At 41.4% G+C, this 17,126-nt stretch overlaps 1 protein-coding gene across 7 annotated transcripts in view; it reads right to left on the bottom strand.

Moving 5' to 3' along the window:
• ST3GAL3 (ST3 beta-galactoside alpha-2,3-sialyltransferase 3) overlaps positions 1 to 17,126 on the bottom strand; it is a 188,256-nt gene that overhangs the window by 68,873 nt on the left and 102,257 nt on the right. For all 7 annotated transcript variants that reach the window (XM_062617306.1, XM_062617309.1, XM_062617308.1 and 4 more), the window contains one exon: positions 4,055 to 4,149. In XM_062617306.1, coding sequence (XP_062473290.1) covers positions 4,055 to 4,149 — 95 coding nt within the window. The remainder of the gene's footprint in view (positions 1 to 4,054; positions 4,150 to 17,126) is intronic.

Here is a 17,126-nt window from a genome sequence, read left to right as displayed (position 1 = left end):
CATACCTCCATAAGTTACACTGATAGAAACACTGCTATAAAAGGGTGCAAATACAAAAGAAGACATTTCAATTTCAATAAAAAGGAAACAATCTTCATGCAACTCATTCAAGAGCCTGAGATTGCTGCAGTCTCCTTGATCTGACGTGTAAAAGCTGCAGAAGTAGGCCTGGTGGGTGCTGGGGGAGAAGAATTCCTACAAGTAAATTAGACCCTCACAAATGGTGAAATGTGAGAGGCACTCCAACATCCCAGTTAATGCCGAAACAATAGCCTGGGACATAGGAGGCTACTTGGCAGCCTGAGCTGTCCCCCACAGGACATCTTGACATTTGTAGCTTTTGGAGTTCCAACTTTCTGTTACAGTTTGGTCTTCTCAACAACTTAAGGTTGACTAATTTCATTGTGTTCCTGAATGACATCCCCCTGCTCTGGCTACATACACACTAATAAACAAATCAGCAGCAGGGCATAGGCCCACACTCTTCTACATGAACCTGCACTATTAAAACATTAGCACAGTCCCTGATGGTTTTCAGCAGGGCCAAATATCCTCCCCTCAATAATTCTCACGCATTCATAAGGTCACAAGCTAATTCAGGCCAGTGACCTTTCTTGATAGGAAGCTTGGATATAGCCACCCTCTTGGAGGGGGCGGGCAGGGAGTGAACCTGTTTGAACAATGAGCTCAATTGCCTTAAGGACCAGAGGATAGCCATTTTATTTATTAATAGAGATGGAGTTATCATTTCCAAGTGCTCACAGTGGCACAACCCATTTCCAGATTCTGTCAAGTCACATAGTAGGAGAGGAGACAGCAAGCTCAAAGAGGCACTAACAATCTCATTTTTTAAAGTAAGTGCAGTCTTCATCTATTTCTAATACCTTGTAGAGGTTACTAAGAGACCACTGTTCAAAAAGAATTTGTAAAAGACTTCCCACTATGTGCCTCATCTCAGAGAGTCCTGCTCATAAAGTAGCAGGGTCACCACACGCTTATTCCTGCGCTTCTTTAGCAGACAAGTAATCACTAAAGTGGTTAACTAATGATAACAGCAGTTTTCAATCTGTTATGAGATGTGCGTTATTCCTACAGCAATAGTCTGTTTCAGAACCACCATCGTGTCGGGCAAAGTCTATAAAAACTTTCATGTTCAGAACCATATTCACCTTGAGGGCTTTTACACGCAAATGCTCTTGGAGAGAGTGGAGGATGCTGGTCATAAAACCCCACAGCATGGGCTAATGGCCAAACCAGAAAATGACCAGTGGACAAAAGCAGGAATCATTCTTTTATGAAGAAACATTGTTAAGCTTTCTATGTTATATTGAGTACTTTTAAGCATCTGAAGATGGAATAACTGTCTTTACAATCACATTATTTTTGAAGAACATGAAGATCCCTGATGAACTGCGTCAAAACGATCAGCGCGCTGCCTTCTCCTCGATAAGATCACCTTTAAACAGCAGTAGACCTGCCCTGAAAATTTCTGAGCCACTTCTACTCTTTTACATGTAATTTATACAGACGTGTTACTCCAAATTAGTGCAGCTCAGTAGACAATGCTCCTCAAAAGCTGTTTTCCCCTAAAGATTGCAATCTTGAAATTTTCTTTCTTGGACCAGTAAACAGCAAATGATGGATGAAAAAGGATTTATCTCATTTTTTTTTCAGAGACAAAGCAAAGGAAAAATTAGCTGAAAGTCTGAAGAACAGAGAGAAACTTTAACAAGGAAAGCAGAAATGGTGTATTAGTCTCTGAGCTCTCAAGAAATTCTTGATTTCATAACTTTAGCGTTTTCAAGCTACCACAGATAAGTTTCTAGAAGTTTCTTGGAACATGCATCATTGCTGAAAGTGACCTCATCTTTTAGCCCTATTTCACACACACACAAAAAGAAAAAAAAGTCCATTTTGCACTTGGACTAGATCACAGTGTCTCAAAAACACTGGGTGATATTCTCTGCAGTTCTCAGGGTAATCTTCCTATTACCAACCCAGCTGCAGTCAGTATCTATAAACACCGACTGCCTTTCCCAGTATGATGCACGTCAGAAATCCCAGCTGATGGTGTCACGGGGCTTCATAATGCACAAAGAAGAACTCCTGCCCCATCTGTTTCAACACAGGCATCTTGCTACACTTTCTCAGCCACCCTGACTACTCTTTTTCCCATGCACATCTCAGCTCTGATAGTCTTCATCTCGCACCAGCACGTGACTGAGCTCCATGCTGCCTGCCTGGATCAGTTGTTTGGATATCATTAGATTGCCCTGACTGAAAGCCCTAATGAGGTGCTGATCCCATCATCCAATCACTCAGCTGAGCCCGAATGCATCCCGTGGGACAGCCAGAAAAGACTGATGCAAGAATTCCAAGTGATGTGTAACATGAAAGGGCGCCATTCGCATCACTAGGACTCACAGCCTGTCAGCACAGCCATTAGAAATCCTGGGCTACAGAGATTTATAATTCAACCCTCCCACACACAGAACTTGCTCCAGACTTAAACTTGGCACAAAATTCAGTCCCAGGAGGGCATTAAAAAAAATAACCCATTCAACGGTTTCCATCCCACGGCTTCAGCTCACAGCCATTTAAATAATGGCAATTTCTCATTTCTCTTTTTAACTGAGGAAATCCAATACAAAACATCAGATTTACATAACATTGCGGTGGTGATACAAGCTGGCACCAAACCCAGGGAGAAGGCTGCCAGAGCCATTCCGTCATCCCCTTTTGGTGAATTTCTCCATTTGGATTCAGTTTAACAGAATGATTTTTATTAGGTCTAGCTGACATCATCTTTAATCTGCAAATCCCACCTCCATGTTGGTCAGGCAGCTTGCCCTAGCTTTGTACACCTTGCGTGTCTCCTAGAAGGGCACAAGCCCAGCTATGGCCAACACAGCCTTCCACTTGTGCTGCCACTGTTATTTCCCTGTTGCAAACTGCTGGCTGATTTAGAGGACAGCAATTAGTTGCCTATTGAGCTGCGAAAGACTGACTGGACAAGGAAAGGACATACACAAAACAAAGAAGGGAATTGATGCAAGCCAAGAGAAATTTGTCAGTAGATCCTTTGATTTGATCAGAGATTGTTCTGACAACACCTGCTTCCAGGGAGAGATACAGACCCAAGCCTACTGTGGCTGCAGTTCTTTCTCTAGCAGGTATTTAAATTCCCATGGGGGCCATCTGTAATCTTGAATGTGTCACTGGGAAAAAAACCTTGGAGGTTGATGCAATGCCATGAGCACTTTTCAATAAATATATCAGACTTCAGGAAGTCTGCAGCAGTTCACTGCAGTGAACATAAGCCTTCTCCTCCACCACTACACTCACTCAGAGAGGCCACTGGTAGCACCTGCAAAACATATCTTCTGCTGGGTGGTCTACTGGCTCCCACCTCATCACTACCAGCACCACTCATGCTCTCCCCATGGCATACTTGAGACACAGACCTTGCTGCCACACTTCAGACAAGTCCAGTCCCCAGAGGACAGGGCATATTACAAGTCATCATCAAAGCATCTGAACAGATTTTTCCTATTTGTTATACAAGTCAACAAATAGCACAACTATAAAATAATTACATGACCAAATGCTATAAAAAAAAAAAAAAATGAAGGTTTGTATCAGTGGTCAAACCTAAGGCTCCAAAACTCAGGAAGAGGAGTCCTTCCTCTTTTTTAGAGAATTACTGATTTAACAGTACTTTAAATCAGTTTGGACTTTCTGTTGCAGTCAGCAAAGATGCTACGGCAGTCAGAGTCAAAATGCTTCTGCCAGAATGTGGTGGTAGGCCTAAATTACCATTGCTGCACTGATTCTCCCCATGTAATCATTACCCCTAAGACCAGCCTCTGAGGTCTATGTTCCAGCTGCGAAAACCCTTCTGTGTTTCTGAGAGCTACATGTACAATATTTCTCTCAAACAGGGGAAAAAACCCGAGCCAAAAGGACCACCTGTACTTTCAAAATGGAAGAACAAGATGGGGCAAGTATCTGCAAAACTACCTTCTTTTCCAAGAACTTCACAGTTTTCTCATACCTTGTCCTTTAATTCCAAAGGGGGGTACAAAGTCCCTGATACGAGCCCATTTCCTGAAGGAATCATCCAAGAACATTGGTGCCGGCTTCGAGAACCTGAGAAAACCAAAATGAGAGAGAAATTAACTCCCGAAGTATAAAGGATAAATTTCTGTAGGGAGGTTGAGAGAATCCATTCCTAAGTGCTGATTCTACATTCTCATTGGCAAAAATATGAAGGATTTTACTTTTACTCAAGAAATCTGTCAGGATTTGTGCCATGAGGATACCCAAATCACTCAAGTTGTGAGCCTGGCAATCACTTCCACTCAACAACTTAGAACTTCTCCACTATTGTCTGGCTATTCATTTAGATACAGTAAGTTGTAAATTGCAACCAGAGTTTAGGCCATTTAACTTTCAGATTTGTGAGAACAAGCCAATTTATGTGCTGTCTATAAGAATATCTGAGGAAGGGGTGTGGAGTTGCCTTTATATTGTTGATTGCATACATGTGTGCTGCTCTGCGCAGGTGTGAATGCATGTGGAGAGCAAGGCTGGGGTTATCTGCTCTCATGGCTGCTTCTGCCTCAATCATGCACTCACAGAGCAGTCACTGTAACACACGCAAGAAAGGAAACATTTCAGGAGATCATGATGCAGCACTCAGTTTACAGAGAAGGGAAATTCAGTACAGATGTAGGTGTTTTCTTCTGCATTCATTAACATATAAATGACTCAAGAGAGGTCCTTGCCAAACCAAACAGTTGTGATTTATCCAAAATCACTTACAAAGGAAGAGAACTAGTCCTTCTTAACCATGTCATTATGAGAATACATTATCCTAATTACACCCTCAACAGACAAACACAGCAGCTACTAAAAATGTGTCTTTTCTAGAAACAATTAGTACAGTGGCCAGATAGAAGGAAATGATTCGCAAGAGAAACTGCAAAAATATCAACTTTCATATGGAATCATTTTCGAGTACGAAGATCATTGCTAGAAAATATGCTAATACTATGTTCATTCAATCATATCAAAACAGTAGGAGGGATGCTCTGGATCAAAATCAATCACACTGTGCTATGAAAATGAAGAAAGGAATGTACTTACTGCATGTTCAGAGCCAGAGAGTACATCTCCACTACAACCACACTGCAAGTGCAAGGTACAGGTGTCTAAAATAAGGACAGCCTGACTAACCTAGGTACTATAACAGGATAGATGTAATGCATTGATTTAACCCTCCCTTGAGGCTGTTTTTGCACTGAGTGTGCAACTCCATGGTACTGCAATCAGATAACTTTTGGACTTGAACTACCTGATTTAAGATAAACTCATCTGCACTACGCCACAGCCAAGTACAGAGCAACAAATTCAGACAGCAGCACAGTGACGAAAAGATGGAATAAATTCCAAACTACAAACTGCTTGAAGTATAGTTCTATCACAGATGCCCAGTAAATCAGAGCTTGGGAGGGGAAAGAAAGACCAACGGTATTTAACAAAATAAGAAGACTCAAAGCCAGCCATGCATAGCACTTCACATCCACTCATGCAATCTTTAATAAGATCATCTATAACTGTAAGGGCAGGATGAACAGATTACATAGCTGATCCAGAAGGAAAGAAATGTTTTCCAGAGCTGAGGATACTAAAGGATCTATGTAGATTTGCCTGGGAAAAAGTGGGAAAGATGCGTTAAATATATTTGAGCTCCTGACGATCTTAAGTAAAACCACCAATACCTGAAGGTCTATTTAAAACCAAAACAAACAACAAACAAACCAACCCCAGGATACAATAATAGTCTGAAAATATCCTAAAAACTTCAATAACCTGACAAATTTGTTCAGCATTTTTTCAAGCACCTTGCTGCACTTAAGTATAAGCATTTTGTTATACTCAGGGGTCTCCAAGGAGGGCCACAAGGATGATCAGGGGACTGGAGCACCTCCTGTATGAAGACAGGCTGAGAAAGTTGGGGCTGTTCAGCCTGGAGAAGAGAAGGCTGCGCAGAGACCTCATAGCAGCCTTCCAGTATCTGAAGGGGTCCTATAGGGATGCTGAGGAGGGACCCTTCATTAGGGGCTGTAGTGATAGGAGAAGGGGTTAAAACTTAAACACGGGAAGTTTAGATTAGATATAAGGAGGAAGTTCTTTACTGTAAGGGTGATGAAGCACTGGAATAGGTTGACCAGGGAGGTTGTGAATGCTCCATCCCTGGCTGTGTTCAAGGCCAGGCTGGACAGAGCCTTGGGTGATAAGGTTTAGTGTGAGGTGCTCCTGCCCATGGCAGGGGGATAGGAACTTGATGATCTCAGGGTCCTTTCCAACCCTAACTATTCTATGATTCTATGACTTATCTCCACCTTCTTCCAGAATCAATATGAGGAATCTTTGAAGGATTCTCCTACAATGCAAGAGCTTTTATAACCTGAATGGCTACAGCACAGATGTTCACAGCTCTTCCTTTACAGCTACCACTTGAAATAATAGCACAGGCCAGAAGCCAGGCCCCACAGAACGTTCCCCTTTCTCCCTAAGCAGCAGCTGCAATGAAGAATGATTGTAAGGCCTGGGGGTGACCAGCACCTTTGGGCTGGTTTGTTAGGTCACAATGCTGCTCTGGTTGCTGCTGTGACATGTGGTCTTCAGGAAGAACTTGGATCAGAAAATATATATATGAACAAGTTTCATTCTCCTCTCAAGAATCAAGAAGATTCCCCACAATACTGCTACAAAGTAGTGCAATGTAAATAAAAAAAATGTAGACAGTTCACCTTTTCAAAGAGCATGAGAAAGGTGGTACATGCTGTAAGGTGAGGCCTAACTCAACTCAGAAGTTGGTATTATTTATAGATGCAATTAACTCTCCTGTTTGCAAGTCAGACAGCAGAATAAGCTAGTTTATTGTCCTATGGAGTATGGAGTGTCTGTCCCTAACGCAGATTCCCCCTCACAACGTGCCTGGTTAAACTAGAAGGAAAGTCAGATCCTCCTGGGACTCCCTGGAGTCCCCCAGATCACGTGAAGCACTAGCAGGACTGATCTCATGCTCTGTGGTGTCCCTTCTGCATCTGATGACCAGGGGACCAAAGTGATGTCCAAAAAGAGGGGTGAAGTGACCACTGGCCTTTTTACTGTATTTACTACAAGTACACTTAAGGATTTTTTTTTTAGCAAAGAACACAATATAGCCTTGGACCACCTATTGTTATATTTAACGCTAATGTACACACAGGTAGGGAAACTGATTTTTGATTCATACTTCTGCTTCATTTAAGAGGGGGGAGGAACAGTTTTGGGGGAAATATTATATCCATATGGGGAAAAAAGGAGTAAATTAGAGGATATTTAGCTCCCATAAATCTTGAAGGTAATTCCATTTTGGAAATGTTAAGAAATCATGAATGCCGTAAGCTCATGCATGATCTATGAAAAGCACTTTGCCACTTCCATAAATCAGAGTGGGCAGAACCGATGTCCAGCAGTGACAGGGAAATACTGTCTGCCAGACCTCTCCAGGAGCATGGCTGCTCTGCCTTGGCTATGAAGCCCATCTGGCATATTCTAGGGTCCTTCAGGACATACCAGGATATGCCTCAAACAGGCCATGGGAATGCTTTCTGCAGAGCACCTAAAATACATTCCAAGGAATATGTGGGAGTTTGTCAAACAGAAAAAGTAAATGTTTCTGAATGATGTTAAATTTTGTATCCACTGAGCAGCTTGCATACATGATGCTGCACTTTATCCAAGTCATCTGTCATGGCTTCCTAAGGGCAGGTTAGCTCCACCTACAACCACAGCTGCAGACCTGAAATAGGCTTGTGCTCTATGTCCAAACAGCACATCAAAGGAGAGTTTTGATTCTTCAGACTTAAATTTTAGGCTTTTCCTCTCTACAACACCCCAAATTCCAGAACAGACATAATGCAAACTCATAGCACATGACAGCCTTGAAAAGATGAGAAATTTGGGTGGCTGTGGCACATGCTGCATGATTTGGGAGAGAAATGCCAAGCATTTAGATCTCTAGCTTGAATGGCAACTCTGATAAAACAACAAAATACATCTAAACAGACTAAACGCTGGATATATTCATTACAAATTACAGTCTAGATGTCTCCCAGCTCTCAAGTGTGTGTTCCTTATACAAAGACATTAGTAAAATCTCTAACACAATTTGTCACTGCACACTGCGAAAGGAAGCACACTGCCAGAAAACTATTCTTTAACAGGAACCTATGTGGACAAGGAAGTAGATAGATATTTGTGCCTACGGGATTCCAGCATACACAACAAAAAATTATGTTTCCAGTTATTTTCTCCACAGTAAGTAAGAAGATTTGTGACCCCAAACCATTTCTACCTGGAAGGCTGAACAGAAGCTTCTCAGCCAAGTTTTCTAACCATTTCCATTCTGCTCTTGATACAAAGATCCATTCACAGCTACCCCTCTTTGACATGTGCTGAGGCATTCAACATCAGCAGCACTAACTTCCCACAGTATCTTGCAAATTGTAGATTAGTGCCTCCACTATTCATTATTGAACAATTTCAGACATTTAAATCTTGACTGGAATATGCTCCTTACTCCTACCTGCTGCTTTCAAAGCAATTAATACATAAATGCGTAGAAGAGAATATACCTGACCAGAATGAAAGCAAAATAAACTGATTGATAGTCTTTAGCTTTAATAAGGAGGAGGAAGATAAGGCCAAGTCCCTGAAAGAGTAGAGGAGATGGCAGCATCATGTTTCTACAAATTATGACATTAAGTAAAGGCAGATTGGCAGCCACTAAGCTCCACTGTGGGCTTATTTCTCAGGTATTTCCTCTCCATTTCCCCTTCCCTCCCCTTTTAAGCCACCCTGCCCATTTATTTCATTCTTAGGGAGAATGAGCAGCAATGGAAAACTGGAAGCTGAAGGAAAAAACCCAGATGGTGCTGGAGCCCAATATTGTACATAACCTGCACATCACAGTTCTAAAAGGGCATAAAAAAACCCCACCAACCCTCCCCCCTCAAGAATGACTTATTTGTTCTGGTGTGACTCCTTTCTTGTGTTTGCTTATGCTCAAAAGCATCCATGGTTAGACACAAGGCACAAAATCTACCAATTTTGTCAATAAAATGGCCAAAGCACTCTAGCACTGAATAATTAGCTCTGAGAGCAGCATTTATAAAAACATGGAGAGAAAATCCAAAACAACCTTTTCTTTTTTCCCTAGTTAGACTTAGATGTATGTTCTCTCCCTTGCCTCCCTTTCTCTGCGGAGCAGCATGGTATGATAGCATAAGGAGTGAGGAGGTTTGTGATGCCCTGATTTCACATTTCTCATTGACATTAATCCTCTGTCAAAAATCCAAGCAGCTCAAGGATTCCTCAAGCAGCTGAAAAATTGAAGAAACCACATTAATAAGGATTAACCCCATCCTATAACAAAAATATTTCTTTTCCTAAATCAGCAAACAAAGGAGCCAAACCACAGATGGCTGCAAGAAGAAAATCTACCTTAACATAGAGATCAGGCCAAAAATTAAGTTGATCTTAGCAATAAGATGCATATATGGGCTAAAATAAAATTAAAGGCTGGACTAGATGATCTCCAAAGGTCCCTTCCAACCTGAACAATTCTGTGATTCTTGTGAATATGGTAAAGGCAACTTAGCACTGAGGAATGGTTGGTCAGTGCACCCTACCACTGCCATTTCATACCCCTTGTTCTTCTTTTGGAACAGACACTGAGACACTGATCCCTATCCATCTTCTTCCATGCTATTCCTGCCTATAGATCCTGAGTGAACCTACAGTTATTCCTTTCAGGCTGAAAAGTCCTCAACAACTTGGCCATTCTCTGTATAGATGCCACTGAATTAGGCAGCAGTACAACACCGCTTTGCTTTGTTCCCTCCCCTTTCCCAATAACTCTACCATTGGCTTTTGTCTGTTATTGAGCTGGTGTAACCACTTGTTCCTTTGCAGCTCTGCAAGAAGGACCATGAGATGTAAACCACAGTTATTCTGACAGGAGAAGGCAGTAAATGCCACAGCCACTGAAAAAAAATTACTTTATTCCATAAGCAAAGAAAAGGAAGGGGCAGGTAATATCCATTGACCATAAAACCCTCTACCCACCCACAAGCCATGTAGCAGTTACCCCAGTCTCCTCTCCTGGGAATGAGTGCTCTGTATTTTCAAGGCACTCTGGAGCACCATCAGCCTTCTTGCCCTCTCTGCTCTCCATCACCTAGTAGGTTGTTTAAACTCAGTGTTGCAGAAATTTCCCCATTGCCTGCTCACTGCTCTATTTAGAGCCAGACCAGCTGCTCCAACATATCTTAAAGGGCCTCCATACCCCGCACTGTGGTTCATACACAGAACATTGTCATGCTTTTGCAGAAAAGATAAACATCCTATCATAACTGAAAAATGTAACTATCACAGCTGTAAAACCCGTTAAGTATTTCACTTTATTCAAGATCTGATAACATCAGTTTAAGGACCATGTCTGGTTCTGGGCCCCATACAAAAAAACTGTGAGCAAACTGGAAAAACGATGTAGGAAAGCTGTGAAAAAGATCTAAAGTCTAGAAAATGTGATGTCTGAGGACAGCTAGAAAGAAATTGTTTTAGTCTAGAGAAGAGAAAACTGAAAGAAGACAGAATAAGCCGTTAAATATTACAAGGCTGCTGCAAAAGAGAAAGGTAGTATCTCCATATCCCTGGCAAATAGAAGTAGTAGCCCTAGGCCTAAAATGCAGCAAAGGAAATTTAAATTAAGTATTAGTAAGAGGTTTCTTATGCTTAGCATTACTGCACATTGAAATCTATTGCCTGGACATGGGTTACAGAACTTGCATCACCTACAATGGTTTCTGATTTTATTGTCTTATTTTTAAGAACAGGTTTACATCTATTTAGCACAGGTTATCCGCAGCTGTGTCTGCTTTTCAGAGGGAAAATGAAACATGAAGTTTTGAAGCTCTGCAAAGGTCTTCTTTTAAAATCATTTTTACACTGCACTGACATTGCTAGGAGGTGACCATATACCAAAGCTACAGTCTGCTGCAGTTGGGAATCAAGAGCTTCAGATTCCTTGCGCTTTTTATGTATTTACCTTCGTATACGGTAATCAAATTGCAGTACAAACACAACTGTAGACAAGCAGCACATGGATTTTGCAAGCTTGTAGCCTGCCAAAACTGCTTTCTGTTTGTACCCTGCATCTTTGTGATAAACAGGAAGACACGTAAAGTTTAACCTTTCTGCAGTCATTAACATCTTGGGCTTACGCACCACCAACACACAAAATCAAAGACTAATTTAATATCAGCTCAGTCCTTCCTGGTAGCTGACTATGTTCTGACAGGCATGAAGTCCAACAGGGTACCCTGAACAGCTTACCTATACAATGCAAATAATCTTTATGGGGACTGGAAAGTTTTGAGATAAACTGTAAATATTAGAAACACAAAATCAGTTCGCCCTCTTTAATGAAATCCTCAGACTTTCCTACTGATTCTCCAAACATTTCAGACAAAATCCACAGATGCACACACAAAAATAACAAGAAGCTTGGTTTAAAGGTTGGCTTCCTTTTGGGAAAGAAAAAAAAAAAAGCTATAAAATTCAGACAAGGCAGAAACTCTGCCCTGACCTGCCTCACGGTGCAGCATATAAGACAACGTGCAAAATTTGCCGTCGTTCACCGAACTCTCTAATACCAAAACACAATTATGCAAGGGTGAAAAGCTGACTTCTAGACAATGTAGAATGATGTTAGTTTAAAAGCAAGTCTCCTAACATCATTTCAATGTCATACTTTGTTTTTCATGGGTTATTGTCAAAGATGTAAGATTGAATTACAGCTAGTTTTTCCTACCAAAAGCCAGGTGGGGTGTTCAAGCCTCTGAGGGAGCACTGAGCCAAACAGACATGATTATATGGTATTTGGAAACACGATGAAGGTGAGCAAAAAGCAGATCGTAATTACTGCCTGAGTTTTCAAAGCCTCCTGTGCAAATAAAAAATGAGATCAGGAGAAAAGGAGAAAAGGTCCAATCCTTCTCCCTGCAGAAAGTGTTAGCTCACACAGAAGATGCCAGCCAGCAACTCTGACAGTTGGCCAAAGTTTAGCAGAATTTTGCTCCTGCTCACATTCTGCTGGGTCAGGAAGGAGACTGCTGTTTCTAATGAAAAAGGAGAGCAGTCATCTAGGCTAATTGCTGCTGTGCAATGTTGCACTCCCAAAAGGCAGGGTATCTGATTTTCTGGTGAAGATCTAACAGACATTCCAGACGACTGCAGATGATGGGGCAGTTTCCATCACTGACCTGTTCTCTTTCTTTCTTTATCTCTAAATATAGCTCTTCTTTAACCAGTCTGTTAAAAAGCAGTGATTGCCCTTTGCTTCCATAAAACTATCTCTTTATTCTACTTGCAGAGAAAAGCTAATCCACAACCACACCATTGTCAGCAATCCTCCCACCCACTGCTCATCCCTGCCACCACTGGCATGTTTCACTGTCCTGAGCTGCCGGCAATCTTATGATAGAGCACAACAAATTGCGCTTCACTGTTTCAAAACCCTCTGACCCCGTTTCCTCCTAAGACATTATTTAATGTCTGTATCTATCTTGAGGGTATCCTACTATATCAGTCAAATTTTCAGATTTCAAAGTATTGAAGGGAAGAGTGAAATTTTTAGTGGCTTTCATAACAAGCACTAATGCCACTGCAGAAGGAGCCTGGAATACTTAATTCCTCCATCTAGAACAAAAAACACATATAATTTCTGTGTATGGATGTCACGAAAGCTGAAAAGAAATTGGTACATCTGTAAGGCACAATGGGCACAATGATGGTACCATCAGCTAAACCAGAAATGCACATATTGTTTGGCACGGACAAGCACAAGCACAGAACAGATGTGACTGCTCTGTCAACGTCCAGCATATGGAAACAAATAGGCACAAAAGACAAATGAGTATGACCTGATCATGGTACAGCCAGCTGAAGACAAAAATAAGGTCATTAACATTTAAAATGGGTAAGCTCCAAAACAGCCTTGTGATGGAAGCCAAGGAAGACAGGAAAGTGCAAAACAAATGACTTGAGGTGAAGCCTGGTCAGCTTATGGAAGAGGCTGGATGATTTGGTGTCTGCATAAGCAGGGGACTAGACCTTGTAATTCGTTCAGTTCCTGAATGCCTGATGTTCCTTCACCTCTGGCATATTGCTCCAGGTCAAAAATCTGCTTGGGGAAATTTTCCTGCTTAAGTCTTACTGGAGTGAGGACGCTGGCAGAAGAAAGGTCAATGTTTCAAGCATCTTTACTGAAAGAAAAAAGGTTGTTCTGAAAGAAAAGTCTTTATTTTTTTAAGGCTCAGACACTTCCAGAATGATCAATGCCATTCCAGAACCCAGACAAAAACTTCCTGTTAAGATTACATGGAAATTATTAATCTGCTGTGAAGTACACACCTTAGCATCAACAGAGGTCTTGTCAGCTCTTCTGATTTTCTTACATGTAGTGCAATATTCTGGAAAGTTGTATGGGATGCAGTTCCTCTTATCACACTCCTGGGAGAACCTCAGTTTTCATGTTAAAATATTTTCCTAGCCTTACAGTTGAAATGAGACCTCAATAACTAATAAAGGCTCAGAAACCTGAGGAAGAATAAAAAGAAACCCTTATTTTTAAACTGCATGCATTTGCTGTCCTGACTCATTATTACTGAATATTTGTAGGTTGCAGTTCTCATCAATGCAAGTCCCTACAGTGACTTTAAGGTGTTTCAGAGAAAGCCTCCCCAATGAAAATGCAGGCAAAAGACAAGTCTGCTTTCAGACACAAACAGGAAATGAAAGCAAAACAGTAAAAGTAAGGGAAAAAAAGTCTGTAGAAGCCATTGCATCAACAGTTGCCTACAGCGCATAAGACAGGCAGTAATTAAATGCAAAGAAATAAAGACAAGAAATAAATTGTTCAGCTTCATTGAGCACTAAATAAACTGATACTTAAAGACAATCATACAGATAGTCCACTGTGATGTTTCTTAGAATTTTCTGTCAGATATTTTCAAAAGTTTTTTTTTTCTAAGTCATCACAATCTGAGTTTACCACAAAAACTGGCAGAGCAATGACAATACCAAATCAAGTGACAGTTCTGTTGAGAAAACAGGAAGAGATGAACTAGAAACAAGGATAAAATCTGCAGCAAAAGGGACTGGAAGCATGGGCAATGCTGGGCAAGCACAGCTCTCTCTGAACATTTTGAAACTGGACAAGGCTTTTTGGCTGGAATCCACACCATAATTTGCACCATTCAGAAGATGGACATCCTTATTAAAAAGCCAAAACGGTGAGGGTGGAAATGTTCTCCATTGCACAAATTCCTAATGCCTAAACAATTTACCTTGGCATGCTCCTTCTTGTAGGAAGTTGTTCAAGAAACAGTTGTGTGGTTTTCAAGCTTGCCTAGTAGTCAAAGCAGTGTAATTCATCTGACCAGAGAATAAGCTTTTTTTACTTACACCAAGTGAAAGAGGATAATGATAATGCAGCTTTAGGTGCTCCCAGGTACTGCCATGTGATGTGCATTTGTACAATGTATACAAAAAAAAATTAAAATAATAATCGTTACCATCAGAATCTATTAACACTTACTGAAAAACAGTTACAGACAGATTACAAAGCTGCTATTAATGAGATCCATATCACTCCCGATGGGAAAAAATCCAGATGTGTTTCTATTACTCTGCTGTACAATAGACTTCACATTGTAGTGCAGGGCGAACTTGGGGCAGCCAGTTGTTGCAATTTAAGGTTCAGACAGAGGCTTTTTTCTTCCTTTAACCAGATGCAAAACCCTCCAAGGATTTTTTTTTTTTGCATCTCACAGGCTCTGACTGGGAACCTACACACAAAAAAAGGCCAAAACATATACGCCAAATAGAAAGCGTGTTTGTCAGAGGGGTCTTTTCCTCCCTGGTGCCAGTGTGAGCAGGTCCTTTTATAACTGGAGAGAATGTTTGATATGTAAGACACAGACCCTGTGCCCAGTTTAATGTAATTCTTTATCTCTTCTTTCACCTTGTTAATTCCAGACCTTAGGCCAAGAATGATCTGCAAAGCAACATGAATTAAAATCTTCCAGATAATATCAGCACTGTTTAATATAAGCTTCTCCCCTTTGGCCCCATGGTTTTAAAAATACACAAGTATTTTAACAAAACAAGGGTAAGACACCAAGCTTGTAAAACCTCTTTCTGGGTTCTGCTTCCTGAGATAAGCCACAGAGACTAGACACTGAAGAAAGTTTCCATGTAAGAGGCCACCTGACAAAATCAAAAGGATTTACTGACTCAAAGAGCAAGTGGGTACAGTGGAAAGAACTGCAAACAGTAGACAGCACAGACAGCTATATCCTTTCTTCATTATCCCACACAGAAAGTGTCTGGTTTGAGTTAAGAGACTGGGAAGGGAAGAAGAGATGGGAGATGCGACTTGACAACTCTGACAAAGAAAAGGACCATGAACCACGCTGCCTTTTGCTGTCCTACTTGCAAAACAGGTGCCAAAAAATTAAGACCTATCGTTCCAGCCAGAGCGCTTACTGTCCTCCTCCTACCAGGATCCTCCTATGCTCTGTTGTATCCCCAAGTCGAAGTTCAACATGAATCTGGGAAGAAACTGTACAGCAACAACAGCATCCACATCAGTAATTTCAAAAGACTTTGCTGCAAGACTTGATGGATACCTGAAGCACAAGGTAAGTTCTCAAAAGCTTGCTCTCCAAAATACCATAAAACTTTTGGGGGAACAGATATCCTCCCTGATTCACTAATCAAAGCAGACAGGCCTCCAAATTATTCTTATTGCACCACCTGAAGAACAACATGACAGTCCTCATTCCAGGAATGGAGCTTTTCAATGAGATGGCTCATTTCAACAAGTTCCCACAAGAAAAGCCAGTAGAAAAAAAGGATGCTGCTGGTTTATGCATTTGAGATTTATGTAAGTCACTGAAATAAATACTAAATATTATTAGCTACTAAAGGAAATGGTTATGATGAAAATGAGAGGATAAAAAACCCACAAAAATTTGTCTTCTCTTTCAGTACCCTTGATAAAGAAAGCACTTTTCCTACAGCTGTGGGAAAGAAAACAAGACATAATCGTGAAAGTTAAAATTACACATCTTTTGGCTGTTATCAAAGGGAGCTATAGCACATGGACAAAGCGCAGTCTGAGTGATCCCAAGTTCCAAACCGAAGAAATGCTGCAGGCATATTAATCATTGGCATTTACATTTGCTCCTGAATATTACAAAGAGCAGTGAATGTTCCTGATCCACTACTTTTGTCCCAGTAGCAACATTTAGCTGTGTGAACTGCATTTGGCCTTTATAGAAAGCATCAATAGGATCACTCCTACCATTGATAGTCTCCCAGAGGCCCCCTCAGGCAACCCAGTACTAAGTAGTTTTGGTGCACAGCACTGCTAGTTGACACAGAGATCCTGCCACACCCTGGAGTTTTCCATACCTTTAGTGAGTGGGTGGAACAAAGTTGGAGAGTGACCTTGTAACCCAGCATCTCCACACATCCATCAGGGAGCCACAAAAACTCAGAGAATTGTTTAGGTTGGAAAATACCTTTAAGATCACCAAGTCCAACCATTAAGGTAACAGGGCCACAGCTGCCCCCAAGTGCCACATCTACACATCTTTGAATTACTTAAAGATGTAGTATTTAAGTGGGGTGGTGACTTAACCGCAGGCTCCACCTTCCTGGGCAGCCAGTTCCAATGCCTGACAACCCTTTTGGTGAAGAAATCTTTCTTAATATCAATCTAAACCTCCACTGGCACAGCTTGAGGCCCTTTCCACTTGTCCTATCACCTGCTACTTGTGGGAAGAGACTGACATCCCCCTTGCTACAGCATCCTTTCAGGTAGTTGGAGGAAGTGGGAAGATCTCCCCTGAGCTTCCTTTTCTCCAGGCTAAACAGCCCCAGTTCCCTCAGCCACTCCTCAATAAGCCCTGTTCTCCAGACACTTCACCAGCTTACTCTCC

Source organism: Pezoporus occidentalis, unplaced genomic scaffold (assembly GCF_034315485.1).
Source record: "Pezoporus occidentalis ecotype Australia unplaced genomic scaffold, CSIRO_AGI_Poc_V1 ctg194, whole genome shotgun sequence".
Lineage (NCBI taxonomy): Eukaryota > Metazoa > Chordata > Aves > Psittaciformes > Psittacidae > Pezoporus > Pezoporus occidentalis.
The sequence above is the reverse complement of the archived record's forward strand: the minus strand, read 5'-3'. Positions and strand labels throughout refer to the sequence as shown.